The sequence below is a fragment of the Notolabrus celidotus genome, chromosome 9 (genome assembly GCF_009762535.1).
Source record: "Notolabrus celidotus isolate fNotCel1 chromosome 9, fNotCel1.pri, whole genome shotgun sequence".
In the NCBI taxonomy this organism is placed as follows: Eukaryota; Metazoa; Chordata; class Actinopteri; order Labriformes; family Labridae; genus Notolabrus; species Notolabrus celidotus.
The window spans coordinates 26,944,437-26,966,781 of record NC_048280.1 but is presented as its reverse complement, the minus strand read 5'-3'; the positions used below and the strand labels follow the sequence as shown (position 1 = coordinate 26,966,781).

The 22,345-nt window shown below is 40.4% G+C and overlaps 1 protein-coding gene across 2 annotated transcripts in view; it reads left to right on the top strand.

Moving 5' to 3' along the window:
* rimbp2 (RIMS binding protein 2) overlaps positions 1-22,345 on the top strand; it is a 108,250-nt gene that overhangs the window by 67,421 nt on the left and 18,484 nt on the right. For both annotated transcript variants that reach the window (XM_034692358.1, XM_034692357.1), the window contains 11 exons: positions 4,152-4,241; positions 8,059-8,181; positions 9,554-9,658; positions 12,446-12,496; positions 12,868-12,888; positions 14,772-14,976; positions 15,658-15,806; positions 16,433-16,512; positions 17,217-17,326; positions 17,406-18,278; positions 21,972-22,123. In XM_034692358.1, the coding sequence (XP_034548249.1) occupies positions 4,152-4,241; positions 8,059-8,181; positions 9,554-9,658; positions 12,446-12,496; positions 12,868-12,888; positions 14,772-14,976; positions 15,658-15,806; positions 16,433-16,512; positions 17,217-17,326; positions 17,406-18,278; positions 21,972-22,123 (1,959 nt within the window). The remainder of the gene's footprint in view (positions 1-4,151; positions 4,242-8,058; positions 8,182-9,553; positions 9,659-12,445; positions 12,497-12,867; positions 12,889-14,771; positions 14,977-15,657; positions 15,807-16,432; positions 16,513-17,216; positions 17,327-17,405; positions 18,279-21,971; positions 22,124-22,345) is intronic.

Sequence of the window (22,345 nt, the reverse complement as noted above, 5' to 3'; positions counted from 1 at the left end):
TTTGGCAGAGCAGAGTACTAAATACCTTGTGTCAGGAAAATACTGTGTGAAACTTTTATACAATTTATGATGCAGCTGCACTCGGTAGATTCACTCAAAATAAACTTTATAACAGACCAGTATAACTTCATTAAATTCCCTTTTCTATTTTATTAATGTCACAGGCAAGATATTAGCATGAGGCCAAGGTTTAGAGCAGGGGTGTCAAACATGCGGCCCGTGGGCCAAAACCAGCCCAACAGAGGTTCCAATCTGGCTCACGTGATGACTTTTGAAATTACAGAGAGGACATTAACTGCAATTTTTCAATAAAAATAACTACTATTTCAAATTTGTCCTATAATCAAAAGGCTGACAGGGGGCACATGAACGGCGCTCCAGGACTGTTTTTTTCTCAAAGTGAGGAAAAAGAATATGCTTGAAGTGTGAATGCTTGGTGTGTTCGCAGCAGGTTTCAGTGCTTAAAGAATATAATATTTGGCCCCACTATGAGACTCATCATAGCAAAAAGTACAACAGCTTTTTTTGTAGACCGATGGTTACAATTGTGAACATTTTCAGAATGTACTTGTACTTTTTTGCCCTAGAAAAAAGGGAAACATTTGGATTTTTTGTTATTTATAGGTTATTATGTTATGATTTTACTGGTCTGGCTGACTTGAGATCCCCTGAACTGAAATTAGTTTGACTCCCCTGGTTTAGAGCCACACTGCTGTTTGTATTACCTGTAATATGTGAACATTGGACTTATGTGCAGGTGTCTGGGTAAAAAAAAAAAAGTTGTCTGAAAAGGTTAAGCTGGTCGTTAGTTGGACAGTGGTCCTGGCTGTTGTGTATGCTGAACAGGAGTAAATGACGCTGCTTACCCTGAGTCTACAGAGCAGAGGGTAAGTGGGTGAAATGTTTGCTCTGCTGCTGTGCTAAATGGCAGAGTTGATTCATCCGTCAGGCCTGTCAAAATTAAACACACAGCTCTGGCACAGCAGGCTGAGTCAGACCATGTCTGGACAAGACACACGACAGCCTCTCAAATGCTTTCAGACACAGGATTAACCAAGGTACTCTGCCCCGGGCCTAATAATATTGTAAGTGTATTATTCATGTCACTATAGCACTGCCTTGTCCAGAGTGAATCCAACACATCTGTAAGACTTTCCTGTTTGTCTCTACAGATGTTATGTTTTTAGTTGTTATTGTATACATTTTAATTTTGTAATATCAACTAATGTATACAGTAAACATTTCAATAAATGTTACACTTTATGTAATAAAGGAATTAGCTGAATATTGGTCTTTTTTTCACCGCTTTAATAACTGAAGCTTTGTAAACAGATAATTAAATAGACTTAATGCATATTTGATGTTTTCATGGACATCATATTTAAAGAAACATTGAAATCCCACTTCCTTACAAAACCTCAGGTTTTTAGCTGAATAATGTTGGAGGCAGCTAAAAATAGGCCACAATGTATTCTGCATGGAATTTACTCCATCACTGGGCTCACAGGCTCTCCATAAAAATGTGCCTTGCCAAGGGATTATGACGTATACTGATCTGTTTAAAGCGTTAACACATGGACAATGCAGAACAAAGGGACAGCTGATTCTGTGCTCAAGACAATTTATTTTGCAACGTAACATGTGTACCCTCATATCCCAATTCCAAAAAAAGGAATTTGAGTTAATTTTTTTGTTATTTTCAAATGCTTGAATCAACAACCAGCTTGAATTTCAGTCCATTGCTCTCACAAGTGTGCACACAGTAAAATGTGAGCTGTGTTTTTTTTCTCAGTAGCTGTTCGTCCTTCAGAACGAACACCTGGAGGCTTCGCCAGCCCACATTAGCTCTGAATTGAGGGATCAATGGATATGAATAGGAAAGCCAATGCAATCAAGTGCTTGTACGGGAAGCATTAAAATTGACTGAACACAATTGATGCAGGTTAAAATGCCAATATTTTTTTCTTTTTGATGTGACAGAAATGAAATGAATGTAAGAGCAGCAGATCTTCAAGACTGTGATGTTTTCCTCAGACTGTTGTTTGTTTATCACCACTTGTCCTTTACAGTTTTCCTCCTCTATTCTGTGCATATGTATAAACCTCAGTTGTTTTTATCTTACACCTTCATTGTTAAGTAAGGGATCTGAAGGAAGGGGTCTGGTCTCACCCTGTCAGGATTCTATTTCCCATAACAACCTCCTAACCATGCATTATCCTGTTTATTACCCAGCTACTTACTTACTTTTTTTTTTTTTTTTTTTAAGTTATAGAGGAGAGGACAGCGGATAGTGTAGGAAACTGGGAGAGAGTGGGGGATTGACATGAGGGAAAGAGGCCACAGGCTGCATTCGAACCCAGGCCACCCGCTACATGGGTGCGCAACTTAACCATTAGGCCAAGTCTGCTCCCTAGCCACATTGTTTGGATGTGAACGGAAACTAACGGTTTTACCTCTCCTCTCTTATGATCTTTGGTGTCAACAAGTAGAAACAAATTATGCCGGAACTCTTTTCCATGAATTGATCTGACATGACCTGGGATCACTTTGCCTCTGGCTTTGCTCATGTTAGTAAAAGTTAATAACTGCCGTTAAGGGGTTAAGCATCTTACACAACCGGAAGATCAGTTAGAAATCTGGGTAATCAAATGTAATAGTTTTGTTAGAAGCAGTGAGATCTGACAATAGTGTTAGCAGTACTCAAAGCATAGGAAATATTTAAACTTGCATTGATTCTTCTTGCATTCAAGCTAGCCAGCGATACATGATTAAAGGTATGGCTTTGTGGATTGAATTCCAGCCTTACAAAATAATACAATGCTCTTTTTATACCTATATGATTTTAAGCCAGTATAGTGTATAATGTTAAAAATATCCCCTCCTACTGTGTTAATCAGTTAAGGAAGATACAGCACAATGAGCAGCAATCCAAGAACACATTCATACTAAATCAGTTTTACATTATTTAGTTATATTCTCGTAATTTGGACAGGATACAAAATACTTCACTAGAAAAACTGTGTTATTGCAGACTAACCTTTAATTATTCAATCATTGTATTGTATCACCAGTCAGAGAGTCTTTGTCTGAGTTCATCACAGACCTCCTTTGGAAGCTAACGTTTACTTTTCATAATAGAAAAACCATGGGCTTCATGAATAACATTAATGATGGCTCCAGTCTATCCAAATGTCCCTGTGACAGAAATCATGAACCTAAAGCTGGAAGTCAGACACCACTGTTGAATTATTGACGCCTTTGAATTTCCTGCCGTCACATTCAAGAATGTCCTCTGTGAAAATGGCTTTTGTCATGGGCAGTTAGCATATACCAGACATTTCATGCTTATATTGCACATATAATATATATACACACACATATCACTGCAGCAAGGGAAATTAGTTAACATCCTCTAGTCGGGTAACGTGGGAACCCTGGCATGCATGTTGTGTTTTATTTGTATACTCGTGTCTCCATTTGCCCTCTCCAACATCCCTCATAAGTAAAACATAAGAGAGCGGGAGTGGGTGCATCACAAGCCATTAAGAAGCACTGTATTTACTGTAAATGTTTCATGCATGAGCTAGTAGGTTTATTTGCTCCTGACAAGAACAACACTTGGCCTACATGCGGCTCTAGCTGCAGTGAAGTGCACATCTTAGAGAAGTCTTCTAGTTGACACCGTAAATTGCATCCACGGCACGCCTCACGACTGTTGATTGAATGTAATTAAGTTTTCCTCCTCCGCAATGAAGCTTTTTTTTTAACTCTCAGCTCAACACACTTGATAAGAGCGGGATCTGTGTGCGTATCTATTTGTGGATGCAGGAGTATCAGATTGCCCGCTTGATTAAATGCACTTTGAGAGAGCGTTGACGTATATTTCCATGGTTTCTTATGAAATGTATTCCTCTATGTTTACATAAAAGCTCATACTCCGACTGCATTATTGTTACACTGTTGTTCCTAAAATGGCAGCTTCTTTTAGCCGTGCTCTCTAGAACATGCAAGTGAACCTCCAGCAGTCTCCTCAGATGAATAATGTATGGGCTATCACTAACAACCTGCTTTGTTTGGGTGCTGTGCTTTGTTATTATCACGGTGACTTCTTAAGTTCTAAACACTGTTTTCTCTCTGCTTCCTTTACCCAGGAGAATGAGCTTCAAGATTTCCTTCAGGAGAACAAGCACTTGAACCTCCAGTTGTTCAACAATAGCTACAAGGCATCTGAGAATGAGAAGGTAAGAGGAGAAAAGGCCTGTTTTTGTTTTAGGACTATTTGTTACGTACGTTTTTTGCTAACATCTGTCCTGTGAGCCTGCCTAGAATATTCAAGATGCATCAGTCCTCCATTTAATCAAAGTGATGGAATGTTGACATTGATTTCTGCCAGAGGATGAATCATGTGGTGTGATCCTCTGACTTTTTGTGGAGCAGCCATAAAGTTTAAATATGTGTTGAAATTTGGTGTGAACTTTTATGGGGCCTTTTTTATGAATCCTAAAATCTGTGGTGATCCCTTTTGTTCACAAGAGCCATCAAGAGGTGCTAAGTGACATGTCTCAACAACTGTTGGATTAGGGATGTGCATGTGTAGTTAACAATTGAACTCCTTCAGCCTTGTTAGTATGCGCAATCTAGTCCGTTTCACAATTATTAACATTTTCATTTTCTAGGCCTGATGATGGTCAAATGTTGCGTCTAACCTGCAGGAAGGACTGATGGAAGGATAGAAGGAAAAGGGGGAAGGATAGGAGTATTGGGGGGGGGGGTCTAAGGGTCATTTGAAGTATACCTACAGGTATATACACACTAAGCTGTAGCACAGCCACCTGCCCCTAGCCGGGGCTGTAGCTCCAGTCAGTGGCTACTGCCGTAATGCTATAATGCTCTACTACCCTGATGTAATCAAGCACAGATGATAGATGGCATCTCATAGCCCAGTGCACTTTGTACGCTTAGTAGTATTATGATCCAGAAAGTGGAGATAAACTAATAAGTTAGTAGTGACTGGTCAATTAGCCATATACAGAGGAAGAGCTTTGATTCTGTTTATGGCTCTGTCCATGATACACTGAAATGTTGAATTACACAAAGAAGGCCAAAGAAAGATTTAGTTGGATTTAAGTTTTTGTTGCTGTTAAACAAAATGTGTAAAATCTAACCTTGTAATGTCATCTTAGTTAAAAAAAGATATTGGAAAACAAAAAAGCCATCACTTTTGGGTTCAGTGTTGAAGCATGACTGAAATATGGTAAATGTCAATCACGCGCATCATTGCTAATGGACATAAACGTCAGTAAAACTCACACTTATTAAAGGACAACTGCACACAGTTAAAGTTTTTTTCTTCACGAGCCACAGCCTCTCTGGTCCGTGGAAAACAGACTATTTAAGGCTTTCTGGGTCAAACTCTAACTTGCCCTGGGATGCTCAATAGATTGAGCTTTTTCCAATTGCTACTGTCCAAATGAAAGAAACTATTCTCTTATTATATCAAACAATTCTCACCCTCTTTGTAGCCTCAAGACCTCAAAGGCCTTCAGAGCGGATAACACAGAGTGAGAGTAGATCAGAACATAAAGAGCAGGCATCTCTATGGACAGAGAGACAATTTCCTGAAGGTGCTGATTGGCAGGTTGTAACTGTTGGGGTGAGAAGAAGGGTGGGATGCTGGTTATTGATGTCTTATCAGGAGTGAGGCTGCTTGTGGAGCAGCGTTTTTGAACTGTTATCACACCGACGGATATGAGAGCAGCACTCTGCAGGGCAGTGCGGATATTAGCCCTTGCTTACACCCCCCATGTTCTGATCCGTATCGCCTCTGAATGAACTGGGAGGGGCCACAAACTGCAACGCCCTCTACCCATAATAGACTATTGACCTGCTTCTGCATGATCCAATATAGTTTTGTTCAATCTGTCTACATTAGGTCTGACAGTCACTCCTATTCATGTGGATAGTTCTGCTGTGTGGAGGCGGCCCGTTCACAGGCAGACTCGCTGGATTCTGTTTGTGTTTCGCTTTGCTGATGTTTGTTGAAACGCCCTCCTCCAGGAATCATTAGTCATTCATGGCTGCTCTGAGAAAAGGGCTTCGCAACATTGTGGCTGCAGGAACCCGGGGTTTTGCAGCTGATCAGGGGCATCTAAAAGGCTGATGCAAAAATAAACTTTTTAAATAGTAATAAAACTGGTCTGTGAAAAAAGGATCATGAACCAGAAGTAGAGACGGAAATAGCTACATCTTTCAGATATATTCTTACTAGAGGAGACGTTAAGTTGTGTGGTGTACAATGAAAATATGTGAGATTGCTTTATCAATTGAATAAATTGGTACTTGGTTAACAATGCATGAATGAAGCATGAATAATTTAATAATACTTGTGTCTAATTCCATGGATGTCCATATTAGGATGTTATTCTTTCATTTTTGTATTTAAAATCTTTTAATATTGAAGCCAGCTTGCTCCCTCATCGTGGCTGTATCAGTTTCGACCTGTGTTAAAGTGCTGACTGCTGCTTCGTGCAGCATTACAGCTAATAGCTTTTATCGGCTTAATTCATTCGGAGTAGGTTTTCAATTAAAACGTGTTTAAGTATATCCAGACTTCATCTCGAAAAGATAGTGTTGAGTTTGTTCAAAGGGGCTAACATAATCAACACAACACGAGAACTCCTCACAGTGCCTCTAAATTTAACACTCACCAGAAATGTTGAATACTTTTTCAACTCAATTTAACCTAAAATGACGGCTCTACTTTTAGAAAAACTTCCTGGTCATATCTGATTGGTTTATTCTGAATGATGTTCCTGACATTTTGTCCAAAAGGAAGTGGAAAACAACTCATTGAGCAACTTCAGATAATGCCTTGATACTGCCCTGTTTCATTTTGATTCTGCTGATGATATTAGACACCATTTTTAAGGTCTCATACAATATCTGCCTCACTTCTAATATATAATTATATGGTATAAATATAAATGTGCTTATAAATACTAATTGATATTGTGATTACATCCTTGTTGTTGTACTTGGTGATGATTTTATTGAAAAGCTTCTAATGCAATCAGTTTTCTAACAACATGGCATGGATTGGTTGAAGTTGCAATTCTTTTTTTGAGACTGCCTTTAAGTTATCTTTTGGTATTTTTGAGAGCTAGTGGTAAAGTTGTGATGATTGACACCGAGTGTAGTTTGTATCTGGTGCATGAAAAGGAGCACACGGGATGCAATACAAAATCCTGGTAATAGTTTAACTCCATTTAGCTGGTTATGGTCAGGAAACTAAATGCTTTTAGAAGCAGAGCACATCATCAAATGTAAACAAAGTGGATTTTTTTTTCCTACAAAATGTTTATTGAGTTTTTTTGTCATTTCCAAAGACACAATTACAATTAAAGAAATTCTAAGGAAATATACATACACATGCACATATATACACATCTATAGAATAAAGGGACAATCTATAAGAATACAAGAACAAAGTGGAATTTAAAGAAGAAAGAAAAAGAAGGAAACGCTTCCACAATGTTTGTTAGATTTTCAGGGAAACACGACTCAATGTGCTGGGAAACAGTGAATGTATTTACATGAAAACTGCAGGACACTTTTTTCTTTTTAAAGCAGAACACCTGCACTTTAACAGTTTTAACACACAATTTAAAAGCTTGCTGTGAAGTAAAGGGGCAGCAAATGGACACATTATCCATCATTTCAACATTATACTATGATGAACACTGCCACCAAATTTACTCTTAACACAGAGAGTGGAGGCTTTAAGAGAGATCTGGCTCATTTAACTTTGAGGTGCAGAAAAAGAATAAGAGACCATGAATCCTGGAAAGAGCCTTGAATGGAAGTTAGGTAATGTTTGTGAATAATGTGCCAGAGTATCTAAAAATGCTTGATTTTAGTTCAGAAGTTCATGGGAGTGTAGTCATCAAGTATAAAAATGCAGCTGATTCAAACTTCTTAGTTTCACTGAAAGGAAATGAACATTAAGTACAGCTGCAATATCAATCTCTTTGTTCCCTTCTGCTTCTTCCGTCTGCACAGGTGAAGTCTGAGTATGCCCAGCTCAAAGAGACCCTTGGTGCTGTGACGCAGGAGAGAGATTTAGCCCTGTGGGAGAAGAACCAGCTCCAAGACAAACTGGAGAACCTAGAGCAGGTGCTCAAGGTAAGGCAGGTAGCTCTGTGAGCAGACATGACTCACTGATCTGTCAGTGGTGTGTGCATTTCTAGTACCGTAGTCCGTCTATGCCAGGATCTTTATTCAGCCTAACCCTTTGCCAGTACCCCCTCTCCTACCTGTGCTACACTGCCTCCATCTGGTTCTCTTCAGCTTTACTGTCTAATGTCCCTGACATGTCTGTTGCCTTCCAGTGTCGTGTTGGGAGGTCTGACCGGGAGCTGTGACAGAGTAGAAGCTTGGAGCAGTCTGCCCTCCTTTCCTTTCCTGTTGTGCCCTTTCATGTTGTCCTACCCTCCCTGGCCTGCCCCCTCCCCTCCTTCCCTGTCCCCTCTGCCCCAGCTAGATTTATAAGGTATCACTGCCATGTCTGTCTGTTAGGGAGCAGTCCTCTCAGTCTCATTCTGAATGCTTTCTGTCCACCTCAGTGGCTGTGCTTTTTTTCTCCCTTACTGCGTGGGCTGCTACCAGACATATGAATGGTCACCTGGCTATATGACCACAGCACTGTGGAATGTGATTTTTTGCATGAGGCAGGTCAAAGTGTTTGGCTTTATGATGACAGGAGGAGGAAGAAGAGGGGATAGAGAGAGTGGGTCACTCTTCATGATGATAATGTCAAGTTTGATGACATTACCTATCCTAGACCTCGATTTCTACTGGCATGAAAATGTCATTTGCTTTTTCACCTGACAAATCTTCACATACAGTGGGAGCAGTAATGTGACTGGATGACACAGGCGTATTGTGTGATGAAGAGCCTAGCATTCAGTCCCTTGTATTGGATGGCTTCTTTTGTTGTTATGGATGACCACAGACAAGTGAGCACGCTCCGGAGTTTGCTCACCCTTTCATGTAACGTAAAACCTTGTATTGATCATACAAAGACAACATGGCTTAGGTCGGCCTTTCAAACAGTCTCAGTAACCAGACTTTTAACAGGTATTGTGTTACCTAAAGGGGGCAGCAAACCTGAATGTGGATTGATGTTAGTCTTTTTGTTCACACAGCAAAGCATCTCAAGTCCTCATCCATAAGCACTTTGGTGCTAAATGTGATCTGATCTCTCCCGCAGATCATTCGACATAAACTGTTCTCACGTGGCTTTTTGCTGTGGCACAGTTTATGTCTTACTTACTTGAAGGGTTTAAAGGTCAGTTCACTGTTAACAGCCTCTTGATGTGTGATATGTTTGCACATGTAACACCTGTGATGTCTCTGAATGTGGAGAAGACTGGAGATGCATTTTTGTGTTGGCTCAGTACCGTTAGATTTTAGTTCCACTAACAGCAGCCATCTCTATGCTCCCCCTCCACAATCCTCACCCCCGGCTCTCCACCCCTGCACCCCCTGTGGACAGCATATGCGAGAGGCTGCAGAGCGGAGGCAGCAGCTTGAGTTGGAGCATGAGCAGGCCTTGGCTGTACTCAATGCAAAGCAGCAGGAGATTGACCTTCTTCAGAAGGTAAGCAACTTTTTGGGCTTTCTTGTTTTGCCCAGCCGACGCCTGTGTCATGGGTCAAAGAGCTTTTTGTTGAGCAGCGGTGCGATACAGAAAGTCAGACAGAGGTGAAAGTCATCTCAAAGCTGTATTATAGAGAGCAGATGTAAGAATTGGGCTCTCTTTAGGCTGTAGCACTCACCTGTGTCATTATTTTCATCACTGCTCTCACGGTGTACCCTCTTTGCTCCATCCTTCAGCTGTCCATCACTCTCCACACCCTGAGTGCGCGACAGTTTAGGAGCACTCCTCTTGTTTGTTACGAGCAAGCAAATCAAACACTCAGAGTGCAGAGCAGATATGACACTTCTTCGAGGCTTGCTTTAAACAGAAATGTTGGCCCGGGCCATTTGATAGTGTGGCTTCCAAGTCTTTGCACTGGCTCTGATTGTAATGTCAAAGCAAACCCTGCAATGGCTGCGACTGCTGATAGCGTGAACGTGATAGGAATTGTCACCAATGCCTTCTCTAGAAACAGTGTGTGTACCCCAGTGTTGCTGTTGCTGCAGTGTTGCTCTAACTTCACAGTCAGTCTTTCACAGGCAGACTTCTCGGCTTTTTTCTCTCATTAGCAGAAGCTCATTACTGCCTTATCTTTCCTCAGACGCAGGCTGCTCTCTGCATTCTCCCAAATTAATTGCTTGCAAAGTAGATTTATGAAATTGTAAAGCCCACAGATGCTCTCGTACTCACTTGTTTTTTCTCAACAGATGTCTCTAGTTCCCATAAGAAAAATGGTGTGTATTACGCTATGTTTCTATACAGTTCAGTGCTCCTGTAATACCCAAACCTTGCTCCACTTGAATGCGCTAGCCTCCTCTATTTATAATGGGGAGGAACATCATTTTAATTTGTTCAAAATGATGTTTGTTTGCACAGAGCCTCAATCTAGGCCATTTTTCATTGGTTTTCCTAAATACGCATGTGAACTTAAACCCTGGAAACGTGTTAATTGTAAAAGGAGCATCTACAGCAGGTTATCATCATGGACAGAGCCGGCATAGTAAGAGTCAGACCTGTTTGCAATGTACAGTATTTTGAGTACAGGATGCTGTCTTCTTGTTCTCTTCACGTCTCTGCTCCAGGTCAGCCTGTCTTTTAAGTTTAGAAAGAGTCGTGTGGGTGTGAGGTTTGCGAAGAGAGCTTTTGGTCATTGCTGAAGGTTTTCATACTAAATGTGAAAGAAAAGATGGAGGGATTAATACCGCCCAATATATTTGTGCTTGAGTCGGAGGCTACAGTCAACAGAATGTTTGCTCAGCTCAGCTGAGCTTAACATAAAGCATCAGTACAACTTCCAGTCTTGGCTGCTTGTCTTGACAAGGCAGTGATTAAGTCTCTCATCTTCCCCTTGGATAAATAAAGGTGTATAATAATTAGTATATAACAAGTATTTCCTAAAACATTAGTATTAACTATCAATTATTATCAAGACTTACTAACTCCCTTTAATGACACACAGCCAAGCAGCAACCTCTGCTCTAAAAATATGAGTCCAATGCGGAAGTGCTAAAAACTCTGGAAGTACTGGAAACCACCTACACACCAATTGGATAAAGCTGATCTTTACATCAGAAATAAACATGTTTACAGCCTGGTACAAAAAACGAGTGTATTCTGGATAGTTCATTTCTCAATCGGCACACACTGTACAGGGATGAATTTTTTTCTAATGCAGCAATTTCGAAGATATTGAGATTACGAGTTTTCCAATGAGAGGCACAGCTGACTTGATTGACAGGCGGGAACACTGTAGCTGTTGGCTAGTAGGCTCAAAGCCCGCCTCTTTAAGTCACACTCGCTTGACAGCAGCAATGTGGCTGCCACCGACAATTGGCCTCAAAAAAGAGCTTCAGAAACAGATGGGTGACATCATGGATACTATGTCCATATTTTTATTATATTATATTTTATACAGTCTATGCACACAGCTCTACAAAATTAAATAGTTGATAAGATGAATATAACTTAAATGTAAAAAATAACAAGCAAACAAACAAACTTAAAGGCCTTGTGTCTCTACATACCCCTGCGCTGGTGGCTGAAGACTCCTGTTTAAATGCCAACGTTATAATAACTTTAAAATGCGTCTCTGATTTTCTAACTTTCTTTGACCGCAAGAACTAACAACTACATAGTCTCAAATACAGATTAGATTGATTGCATTGATTGCAACATTGATTACACCCTGGAAGTCAACTACTCATATTTGAACTTTTTAACGCCTGATTTACAGATAAGTGCACTCCACAGGCAGACACCTGTTGGATGCACAAGCTAACCTGAAAGCACCTGATTATGTTTAACTGCAGACCACTCACAATTTTTGTTTAAATAATTGTGATTACCACTTAATGTCCTCTATCCACACCCTTCAAATAAAGAACTATATGTTGTGTTGATCCTTTCCACACAGCCAAAATAAAATCCACTTTATTCTGAGTTATAACTTAACAACATATGGAGAGGTTAAAGGAGGGGGAACACTGAAACTGGGCACTGTAGGAAAATAGAAAGGTGTAAGGCAGGCCTCCATACTTTCATCTGGTTATAGTTTAATACCACTTTGTATCAGCTTATATCAAGGCACTGGTGCTGACAGAATGAACCCTGTATTGTCAGGGATACTTTGTTTTCAGTCATTTCAATAACTGAGAATGAACGTTTTTTAAATGCTCTTAATGATGTTTAAAGTTCAACTAAATCTCATTCTAAAGATACTGAACTGAAACAGTGTACTGTGTTTTTCAGGCTCAGGTTGAAGCTAAAAAAGAACATGAAGGTGCCGTCCATCTGTTAGAGGTGAGTGTCTGACTCTTGGGGAGGTTGACTTTTTGTTTTTCTGCTCAAGGATAGGGGATTATTTTGCTCTAGGGCAGACCTAGAGCCAGTTCCTGCTTTTTTTGACCTCCTTACTTGAACCTTGGTGATCTTTGTTTGTTAGTGCTCATGTTATAACATTTGAACATTGGCTGTAGATTGCTTTTGCCTTTACTGGAAAAGATAATTTAAATTAATGAAGCAAAAACTTGAACATGTGATAGTCAGACCGTGTTAAAGCAGACTAAACTGTTTGTGCTTTCATGATGTGTATGAGATCCTGTGAGTAATCGTGCTTTATTTCTTTCCTACATCTCTTTGTACTGAATGGGTGGGTCTTTATGCTTATACAGAACCACTTGGACAGCATGCAGGTATTTCAGAACTGTTTTTATTTACTTTCTTGATATATTCTTCTGACACTTTTCTGTTCAAAGTCAGTCGGGTACCTACATTACTCCCATGTCTTGTTAGTCAAGAGGAAATGGTGACACAACACGGATCACAATCACATTCTGATGAGTGATCTGTGCTTTCTTGGTTTTCAGAAATATTCAGGGCGGCATCGTTTCTGAGGCTTTGCTAAAAACTCAACTCTGTTTGAGATTTCCCTTCAAAGCGAACTCTCAAGTTCAAAAGTCTTGAACATGACTGACGGCATAAAGTGGAGGTCTTTCCGACTTGATCATAGAGAAAAATTCAGCAACAGTTGCTTAACAATTGATGAAAAGATTCCAGTCGTCAAATCAAGATTCAGAATATCTCCTCAATTAGAGACGAACGCCTGGGGCCTTACTGACCCACCTCACAACTCAAAGCCCATCAACACACTGAGACCAGCAGGTTTCACTTTATAAAGACAAAGACCTGCTTATAAGGTTGGTCCAGATGAAAACAAATCCAACTATCCCTGTTCACAAAAATGCAAAAAATATGTTTGTTAAATAGATCTTTAAAGCAGAAAGACAATATTTTAGCAGATCATTTTTCCTCTACATGTGTAATGGATATTGTGGATAATCTCCTTTTTAGCATAGTATTAGACAGTTCAACGGACACATTGCTAAACTGTGCTAAATATGATCTTTTCAATGCAGTATTGCATGTATATAATCCAGCATGTGTTTTTGCCATACAGCTTCAGACTGTATGAGGCTGTGGAAAACAGTGCCTCTCGATCGACTAACTCTTTTTCAAAAAAATCCTTTGTGGTCTGTCTGCTAACAGCATGTTGTGTCCAACGATAACCTTTGTGCATGAAATGGACTCATAGTCTTAGCAGAATAGCACAGGGAGTAGCATGAGCAGGGGGGCTTTGTTCTGTGTTGGACAGTGCGAACACATTCCACAGTAGTAGTCTGAAAGCAGCTGGGCCTTGTAGCACTTTGCAAGAGAACAAAACATTGAACTCAAAGCGCATCAACAGGGACTGTTTTCAGCTGCTGTTTATGCACACTCAGTGCTCCGGAGAGTTTTTAAAGCAGCAGGACGGTATAATAAAGATTGACTGTAAATAAACTCCGGTGCCCACGCTCATAATGAAGACACACTGATGAGTTTTCAATAATTTTTTGGACAACAGTGGAGCTACATGGCACAGAGGGATAAGATATATCCGGCTCTGACACAGATGCTACTTGTTGGTTTAATAAAATTGATTTTGGTCTTTTCAAAGTCTTTCTTAATAATAATGAGATATATAGAATAAAATGAATCTAATCCTTTCAGACACTCTGCAGTTTGGCAATGCACACTGCCTCGAGGCGATATGCTTTTTTTTTTTTTTTTAGCCTTAGCTGTAGCTTTGCATGTGATTTGAATCGTGTGCTGTCAGTTGAAGTTAAAAAGTCATTTCAGGACGTTTTCTCTGCAATGACTGATCCTCATGTTTGAAGTTGTACAGTAGCTCTCACCTCATGTCCTATTTGTGTGTAGACAGTACACGTTTACATGTATATATGTACCTACCGTACATATGCGTGTATACTGAAGTATTTCTGTGACCAGAATGTTCAAACATGCATCCTATAGTTTCATTATTTTTATTTTCTGTTGTTTTCCTTGTATCCCATCCTTTCCCTCCTTATCCTTGTCTTTCCGTCATTCTTTCTTTCTATCTTTCTCTCTCTCTCTCTCTCTCTCTCTCTCTCTCTCTCTCTCTCTCTCTCTCTCTCTATCTATCTCTCTCTCTCTCTCTCTCTCTCTCTCCGTGCCTCTCACTTCCCTCTCAATGACTCTCCTCCCTCACCATCATCAGGCCAAAGTCCGTGAGCTGGAGGAGAAATGTCGGAATCAGAGTGAGCAGTTCAACCTCCTGTCAAAGGAGCTGGAGAAGTTCCGGCTTCAGGCAGGGAAGTTTGACATCCTCAGCACTGAACCCTTAACTGTATGTGAATCTCCTGGGTCACCCGACAAATCCCTATCCCAGCTCCTCAATGGACTGGCTGCCCCCATAGGAAAGGGTACGTGTGTTATCATATTTAAGCATATTTATTCTTAGCAAAGAAAAAATGTTATTGTTAATTATATATTTAAGTAGATTGAATCTTAATTTTTCAGTGAAGTCAATGAATAAGAGGGTACAGAATTAATTTCACCTTCGGTTGTGATTTCTTAATACATCACTCTGCTATTGAATAAAAGTATCATTCCTACTATGGAAGAGCCTCTGGCAGCAACTTCACAGAATACTATAAAATAAGAATCAGAGCCATAAATAACATATAATAATAATAATAATAATAATAATAATAATAATAATAATAATAATAATAATAATAATAATAATAATAAAAATAATAATAATAATAATAATAATAATAATAATAATACATTTGATTTAATTATTTTTTAAATCAATTTAATGTTTAACTAATCACTTGAAACTGATGAAAACATTCTTTGAGGTGCAATTCTATTCATGAAATGGTATCTTTCAGTAGTACTTTCAAAAGGATTGCACTAGGCAGAGTAGGATAAAAGCTAATACATCTGTATTTCTGCCTCTGATTTGTGAAATGGAAATAGACAGTTGTTGAGTTTATGACCTGTTTTGTTAAATCTCTTTTTTTGTCACAAGCTTGATCTAAGCTCAGTTATCATTCTGTGAAGATCTGATGAGAGAACTTGTGTTTGTACCACAGGTAATGAGGCTCCAACAAGCAGATCTTTGATATCTGAGTTCATTCGGCCGCTCCAGATCAGTGGAGACAAGCCGGAGCTCCTCTCAGTCAAGCCAACATTCCTCACTCGCAGTCGAGCCCGCAGCCCAGCACGGGCTTTCCTCTCTGAGGTATCTGTTCGTTTCCTATATGGCTTCAGCTTTATTGCACAGTTTTTCACTCATACTTTGCGTGACATCTATAGAAATAAATAGTGCAATAAACTTCAAGCTGCAGGAAGCAAGGCTATCTAGGCTTCCTAAATGACAATTTGAGGCTAGCCCTGCCAGGTTGACCCAGATGAAATCCTGTCGTCAGTTAGTGGAACTTCAGCAGCAGAGTAAAGCAATATTAGAGTGTCTCATGGGCAGCATTCAGTGAGCTCAGCTCACCAATATAAGATCCATTACCTCGTTAATACCTTTGGTATCCTGACAGTGCAGTGTCATTTTGGAAATAAATGCTGCTTTATTTTATTCTTTTTGGTCTGAACAAGAGAAAACCCACTCAGCAGGAGAGCATGAAACCTCCTGGTTTAGCTCAAAGTGTTTTTAGAACGCAGGAGCAAAAATATTTAACAAAACATCTAAACAGTCTTTACTCTCAAAGTAGGTTAATAGCTTTTATCTCTTTTAAATGCAAAAATATCACATATTTAAAGCATAGCACTCTGGTTACATCCTAAATATAAAGGGGAAGATGGAAATCAGATGAGCATCATGGTATGTTAAACACAGGATGATTTTATCTCCTCCAGATGGACAAAGAGCTCGGCTCAACAACCAGGTCCAAACTGAGATTCACAGGGAAGGTTCGTCTGTGCATCGCGAGATACAGGTATGTAAACACAACACACGGGTACTTATTCATCTATTTCTTAAAGTGACTGTTGCGTTATTTGAAACACAGAAAACAGACAATAAAACTTCATAGTATCCTTTTTAATCAGGTTAGTCGATGATGAAACTGTAACTGTTCGTCAAGTCTTTATAGTGCTTTAACTTTTGAAAAATTCTGTCATGGGCTTTTTGCAAGCATTACAGAAGCCCTCACACCAAAGTAAGAGTTTAACATCATCAGAGAGGTTGATAATGGAGAAGAAAGCAGAGTATGTTCTATTCCTCTTTACAGTGAAGTTAGCTGGCAAGAAAAGTCATGGACAGATACTGCTGAGACTCTTTGCTTTCTCTCACAGAGCTTTAGGCTGTGGTCTTAAAGATGATTCAGTGTTTCTATCTCTATAGAAAATTACCTGTCAGCACAAAAAATAATTGGAATCCTCAGAGCACAAATATGAACAGGGCCAATGCTTTCAACCCACACTGTCCTCAGCCCTCTCTCATATTTGTAGAAAAAAACAAATCAATCACAAATAGAAAAAAACTTCAGATTTTAAAGCAGCACTCAGCAAATCATTCCCCCTGACATACCTATTAGAAAATTAGAGTGTTTGACATGAAAGAGCTTGCAACAGAGAGGGATTTCAAGAAAATGTATGAAACCGTTTGGCAGTTAAATTTTTTATTTATGTTTTGTTGTAGTTACAATCCTTATGATGGGCCAAACGAGCATCCTGAAGCAGAGCTCCCCCTGGTGGCAGGGAAGTACCTCTACGTTTACGGGACAATGGATGAGGATGGCTTTTATGAAGGTCTGACTGAATGTGATATTCTGTACTCAATTGTTCTTAATATCACGACAATACCAACTATTTCCTCCTTTTTCCTCAGGAGAGCTGCTGGACGGACAGCGAGGACTCGTCCCATCCAACTTTGTGGACTTTGTGCAAGACGAGGAGACACCGTCTGTCAAACACAGGGACACAGTAGCTAAAGAACCTGGCTACCTCAACCACAGTAGCCTGGTGACTCAAAGACATGGTGTGAGCACTGGAACGGGAACGAGCATAAGCAGCCTGCTGAGTGACAGTAAACTCGACTGTCTCAGCACCAGCAGCTTAGGCATGGACCTCCTGGGCTCCTCTAGCAACGGGACAGGAACCCTGGATGTCAATATTGACGAGGTCGGTGAAGACATTGTGCCTTATCCCCGCCGCATCAACCTGATTAAACAACTTGCCAAGAGTGTGATTATCGGCTGGGATGCTCCTGTGGTCCCACCAGGCGGGGGCACCATCAGTGGCTACAATGTGCTGGTGGATAAGGAGTTGCGCATGAGTGTCCCCTACGGGGGCAGGACCAAGTCTCTTATTGAAAAGCTCAATCTGCTCACCAACACTTACCGTATCTCGGTGCAGAGCATCACTGACCGGGGCCTGTCGGACGAGCTGCGGTGCACTCTGCTCGTGGGAAAAGATGTGGTGGTGGCACCTTATTATCTGCGGGTGGACTGTATAACACAGGTCTCTGCTGAGCTCTCTTGGATGCCCAGCAACAGCAACTACAGTCACACCATCTTCCTGAATGGTGCTGAGTACGACATGGTCAAGGCAGGAGGCTACAAATACAAGTTCTTCAACCTGAAGCCCATGACCGTTTACAAAGTGAAGGTTGTGGCGCAGCCACATCAGGTGCCTTGGCAGCTTCCAATGGATCAAAGGGACAAGAGGGAAATCTCTGTGGAGTTCTGCACTCAACATGCAGGTCAGCAGAAAGAGCACTTTTTATTTGTTATGTTTTATCTGCTCAGTAAACCAAAGCTTAGTAGTGTCTGTATTTCTCTACGTGGTTTATGGTTGAACAGTATGGACCTGTATAAACAGCACATGGCCCCTGGATGGTGGTTTCAGTGGGTTCGATGCTCGGTTGGTAAATACATTACGTTACATGTTAATGAAGTGTGCAATTAAATTTGGAGCGTAAATCTACAGTGCCAACAGAAGAAATCATTATGTCTCCCCTGATCCCTTAAATTCAATCCATTTTGGCCAAATGTAAGAATGCTACAAACTACACTAAATGAAGATGGTGGACATGTTAGGCAGCTTTAACTGCTAACATTTACACATGTGGATGTTAGCAATTAACTCAAAGCAGCACTCTACCAAAGTACTGTGAAAGTTGTGCTTTAGCAACTTAAACCTTGATGAGGCATTATAAGGCATTTAAAAGCAGTGTGAAGTTATTAAAGTGAATGTTGGAGTTGTTTTTAAACATGCAGAAGACAGAGGGTAACATTACCACTGATTTTAGTTAATATGTTGTATTTTGTTTCCTGTCAGATGTAAGGTCTCATCTAATCCGTGTTGGCTCCATTAAACTCTCTGAGAAATATGTTTGGATCTCAAAATGCTCCGCTGTGTTCACTAGCTTCTGTGGAACTTTGTTTGTGTTTGGTATTTGGTCAGTGACTTTATCAGAGCTTACAGGAATAGAGACTTTGGTTCAAAGTTCCGAGGTGTATTTATCATAAAGGGGTAACATTGTTCTCCCTTTCTCCTTCATCTCAGTGCTTTCATTTCAAAGTCATCAGATATTTCAAAATGAAAGCCATCTGATAATTTACGTCCAACACAACAATCTTTTATGTACACAGCCACAGGCTTGAGGCCCTTTACCTCTACAAACCTGACAAACGTCTCTGCTGTATTCATTTCTCCCCTGCCACTTTGAGAGTGCCCTCAAGGATCTGCATGTGTATTCCTGTGATAAGAAACACACATGACATAGAAACCAAAACAAAAAAATAAAAACGTGCAATGAGATATCATTGAAGCAGCCCTGCCTGGAAACAAGATTCTCTTGAAGCCAAATAAGCGTAAATTGTAAGCGTAGATCTCTGGGATTTCTTCTCCCTTGAGGCTTGTTGATGCAGAGGCTGTTGCCAGCGCTAACTCGGGTCTCACAGCCTGACTGTCCTGCTGCGGGAAATTTTTTAAGTGAGAATTTAAGAGGAGTGATATTTTTCCACAGCCAGCTACATTCATGGCACTGAGTTTTTGGGTGTAAATATAAAGTCACAGAGGAGTTAACTACTTGTGTGTGCAAATGGATCATGCTTCAGGCAATTCATATTAATGCTTTGTTAACTTAACCTAACTTCACATGACAGCAGATCAAAATGTCCATTGTTTTGGTGCCAGAGTAAGATTGGAGCAGTTCAGATAATGAAAACAGACACACCAGACGGAGTTTAAGGTCAAGTAAGCGATCAAAGAGAAGGGTGAGAGGGAGGAAATACAGGGAGGACACACACAGAGGGATTCAGCTGGGATATGAATTGACAGATTCTGATGAGTTGATGAGCTAACATACGGCCCCATGAGATCCATTTAGATGATTTTCAGATTACACTTTTTCCTATTTAATTTATGATGTAACCACATTCTGTCACCTTAAGGACATCTCATCATATGATGGATGAGTAAAGTTTCAACCATTCAACAGGAAAACATCCTAAATTGAATGAATATTGATCCATTTAATTAAACAGCAATAGAGGACAATTCACTGTAAATGCAGGTAGATTTCAGGTATTATATCGTCTACATTAGTATTGTGAGTTTTGTCCTACTTGACTAACTCATTGGTGTCGATGTTCAGGACGCTGAAGACTCTCCTGTCAGTTCTTTCATCAACAACCACTGACATTTTCTCTCACGGATCTTCTGCAGCACAGCTTCAATTTACTGCTCGAACACCTAGGATAAATTGGTCTGATGGAGGCTACTCTCATGCCCTGGCAAGGATCCTCCATGTTTGTGACACTTCACGTGAAACCTGACTTAGCTTTTTTTCCCCCAGTAGAATATCTAATTCAGCACATACAGCCACAAAGGTTTGAGTTTGGCAAATTTGTGAGCTCTTGCTAGTATGTTGCCTCTCTCTTACAGAAAAGTTGCTCCCCCAGTTCATAGAAGTCGTTTGGATATTGTTCTGCTCCAAACTTAACGCTTAGTGTCGCATTTCTTATATTTTTTTAAGGCTTTGATATCTCAGATTCCCTCTTTGCCATGGCTGTCCTTAAAAGGGAGACTCGAGCCCCACCCATACGGTGTACACCCAAGGTGAAAACAGTTCACAAGCAGACAGGCTGCAGCAGCCAAAACATGGTAGAAAAACCCACATTAATGCGTGTTTTACAGTCTAATCTGTTTTCATTGTCAAATTTAATGATCCATGCACGTTTTCTGTATCGTGGAAATCATAGGCCCCTCCTAACAAGCAGAGAGTTCATTAAATAATCCATCTATTGAACATGTAAATGAGCAGTGTCTGAAATAGTCTCAGTATTGTGGACAACTGTTGTCGATAGAGAAAACAGTCTGGAGGCTCTGTGTTAGACTTTCACACACAGCATGTGTTCTTCAAACAAGCGACTTCATTAGTTTGTAGCCATACAACATTTTTATCAATATAAGTCACACCAGGCAGCCTCTGATCCCCTGCCTAGAAATCACTGTCTGCTGTTTTGGTCCCGGTATTAATGAAAGTGGCTCCTCTGAAACACTCATTGAAACACTAATTCCAGTTCTCAGCAGAGCTTCTTTATGACAGGCGTAGTTCAGAAATGACAAGAAGAAATTAAATGTCGTAACAGCCACCGCTGCTGGTCTAAGACTATGTGTTTTGTCTGCTGACAGTCGGCGTAGAAATGTGATTAAGGTTGCGTTGATGTGTATTCTTGGACACACAAACAGCTGCATGTTGCAGCTCAGAGACGGTGCCGACTGCATCTGCTCTCTCACTGTGCGACTGCGGGTTGGGCTCGGGTGGGGTGGGGGCGATGGTGGTGGGGGGAGCAGCACTGCACAGATGGTCTATGTTGTTTAGTATGCAGGCAGCACTTACAGATTGTGGGAATAGCAAACTGTTTTTTTAATGCTCCAAAGAAAATTGTCAGCGAGAATCTGGCAGCGGAATATTGCTGTACATACACTGACGGCTGAATGTTGGCAAACTCAATGTAACGCCTGAGCTTGATACACATATGAATGAATCCTCAATATGAACCTGCATGGTGATGAATATAGCAATATCATCCTAGAAACATGACATCATTTGAGTATAACTAATTGTACATCCATTTGTGTCTGACGGCTCTTTGCTCCAGTGAAATTAAAACTCTTTTAGAATAAATCTGAATTCATTATATATTATGTTTCCTCTAAATGTCATCACATGTCTCAGCTGCAAATAGTATTTTAAATGTGAGATGTATATTACACTTCCCCTAGAAAGAGAACACCCTTCATGCCACCATTAAATTGTTATTAAATGTAAGAAATCCAAAAAAGATGTCAGCTTCTTTTAATGAAATATAAGTAAACAGTTCGGCTTCTGTTGAGCTGTTTTTCTTCTTCTTCTCTTATCCAGTCTGTATGTTGTGTTCCCTAGGGCCTCCTCTCCCTCCCCAGGAGGTGCAGGTCCAGTGTGGTCAGACGCCCGGGGTGCTGCAGGTCAGATGGAAGCCGCCTCCTCTGTCGCCCTCAGGAACCTCCAATGGGGCCTGTGTGATCGGTTACGCTGTGTGGACGAAGGGACAAAAGGTAAAACATTTTAGAACCACTCTTTATTTGTCTTACAGCACAGATCTTTAAACAAGGAGTCTTTGCCTTCCTCAGCAGGGACTTGTTTGAGTAGTTCTTCATTGCCACCTCCTGGAGAAATTATAAACTGCTGATGCCTCCGGGGACTAGTATTACTTAAGACCTAACCTCAAAAAAACAAACATTCTCCCATTGGCAGCTATTGCTTTTGTTGTGTGTATA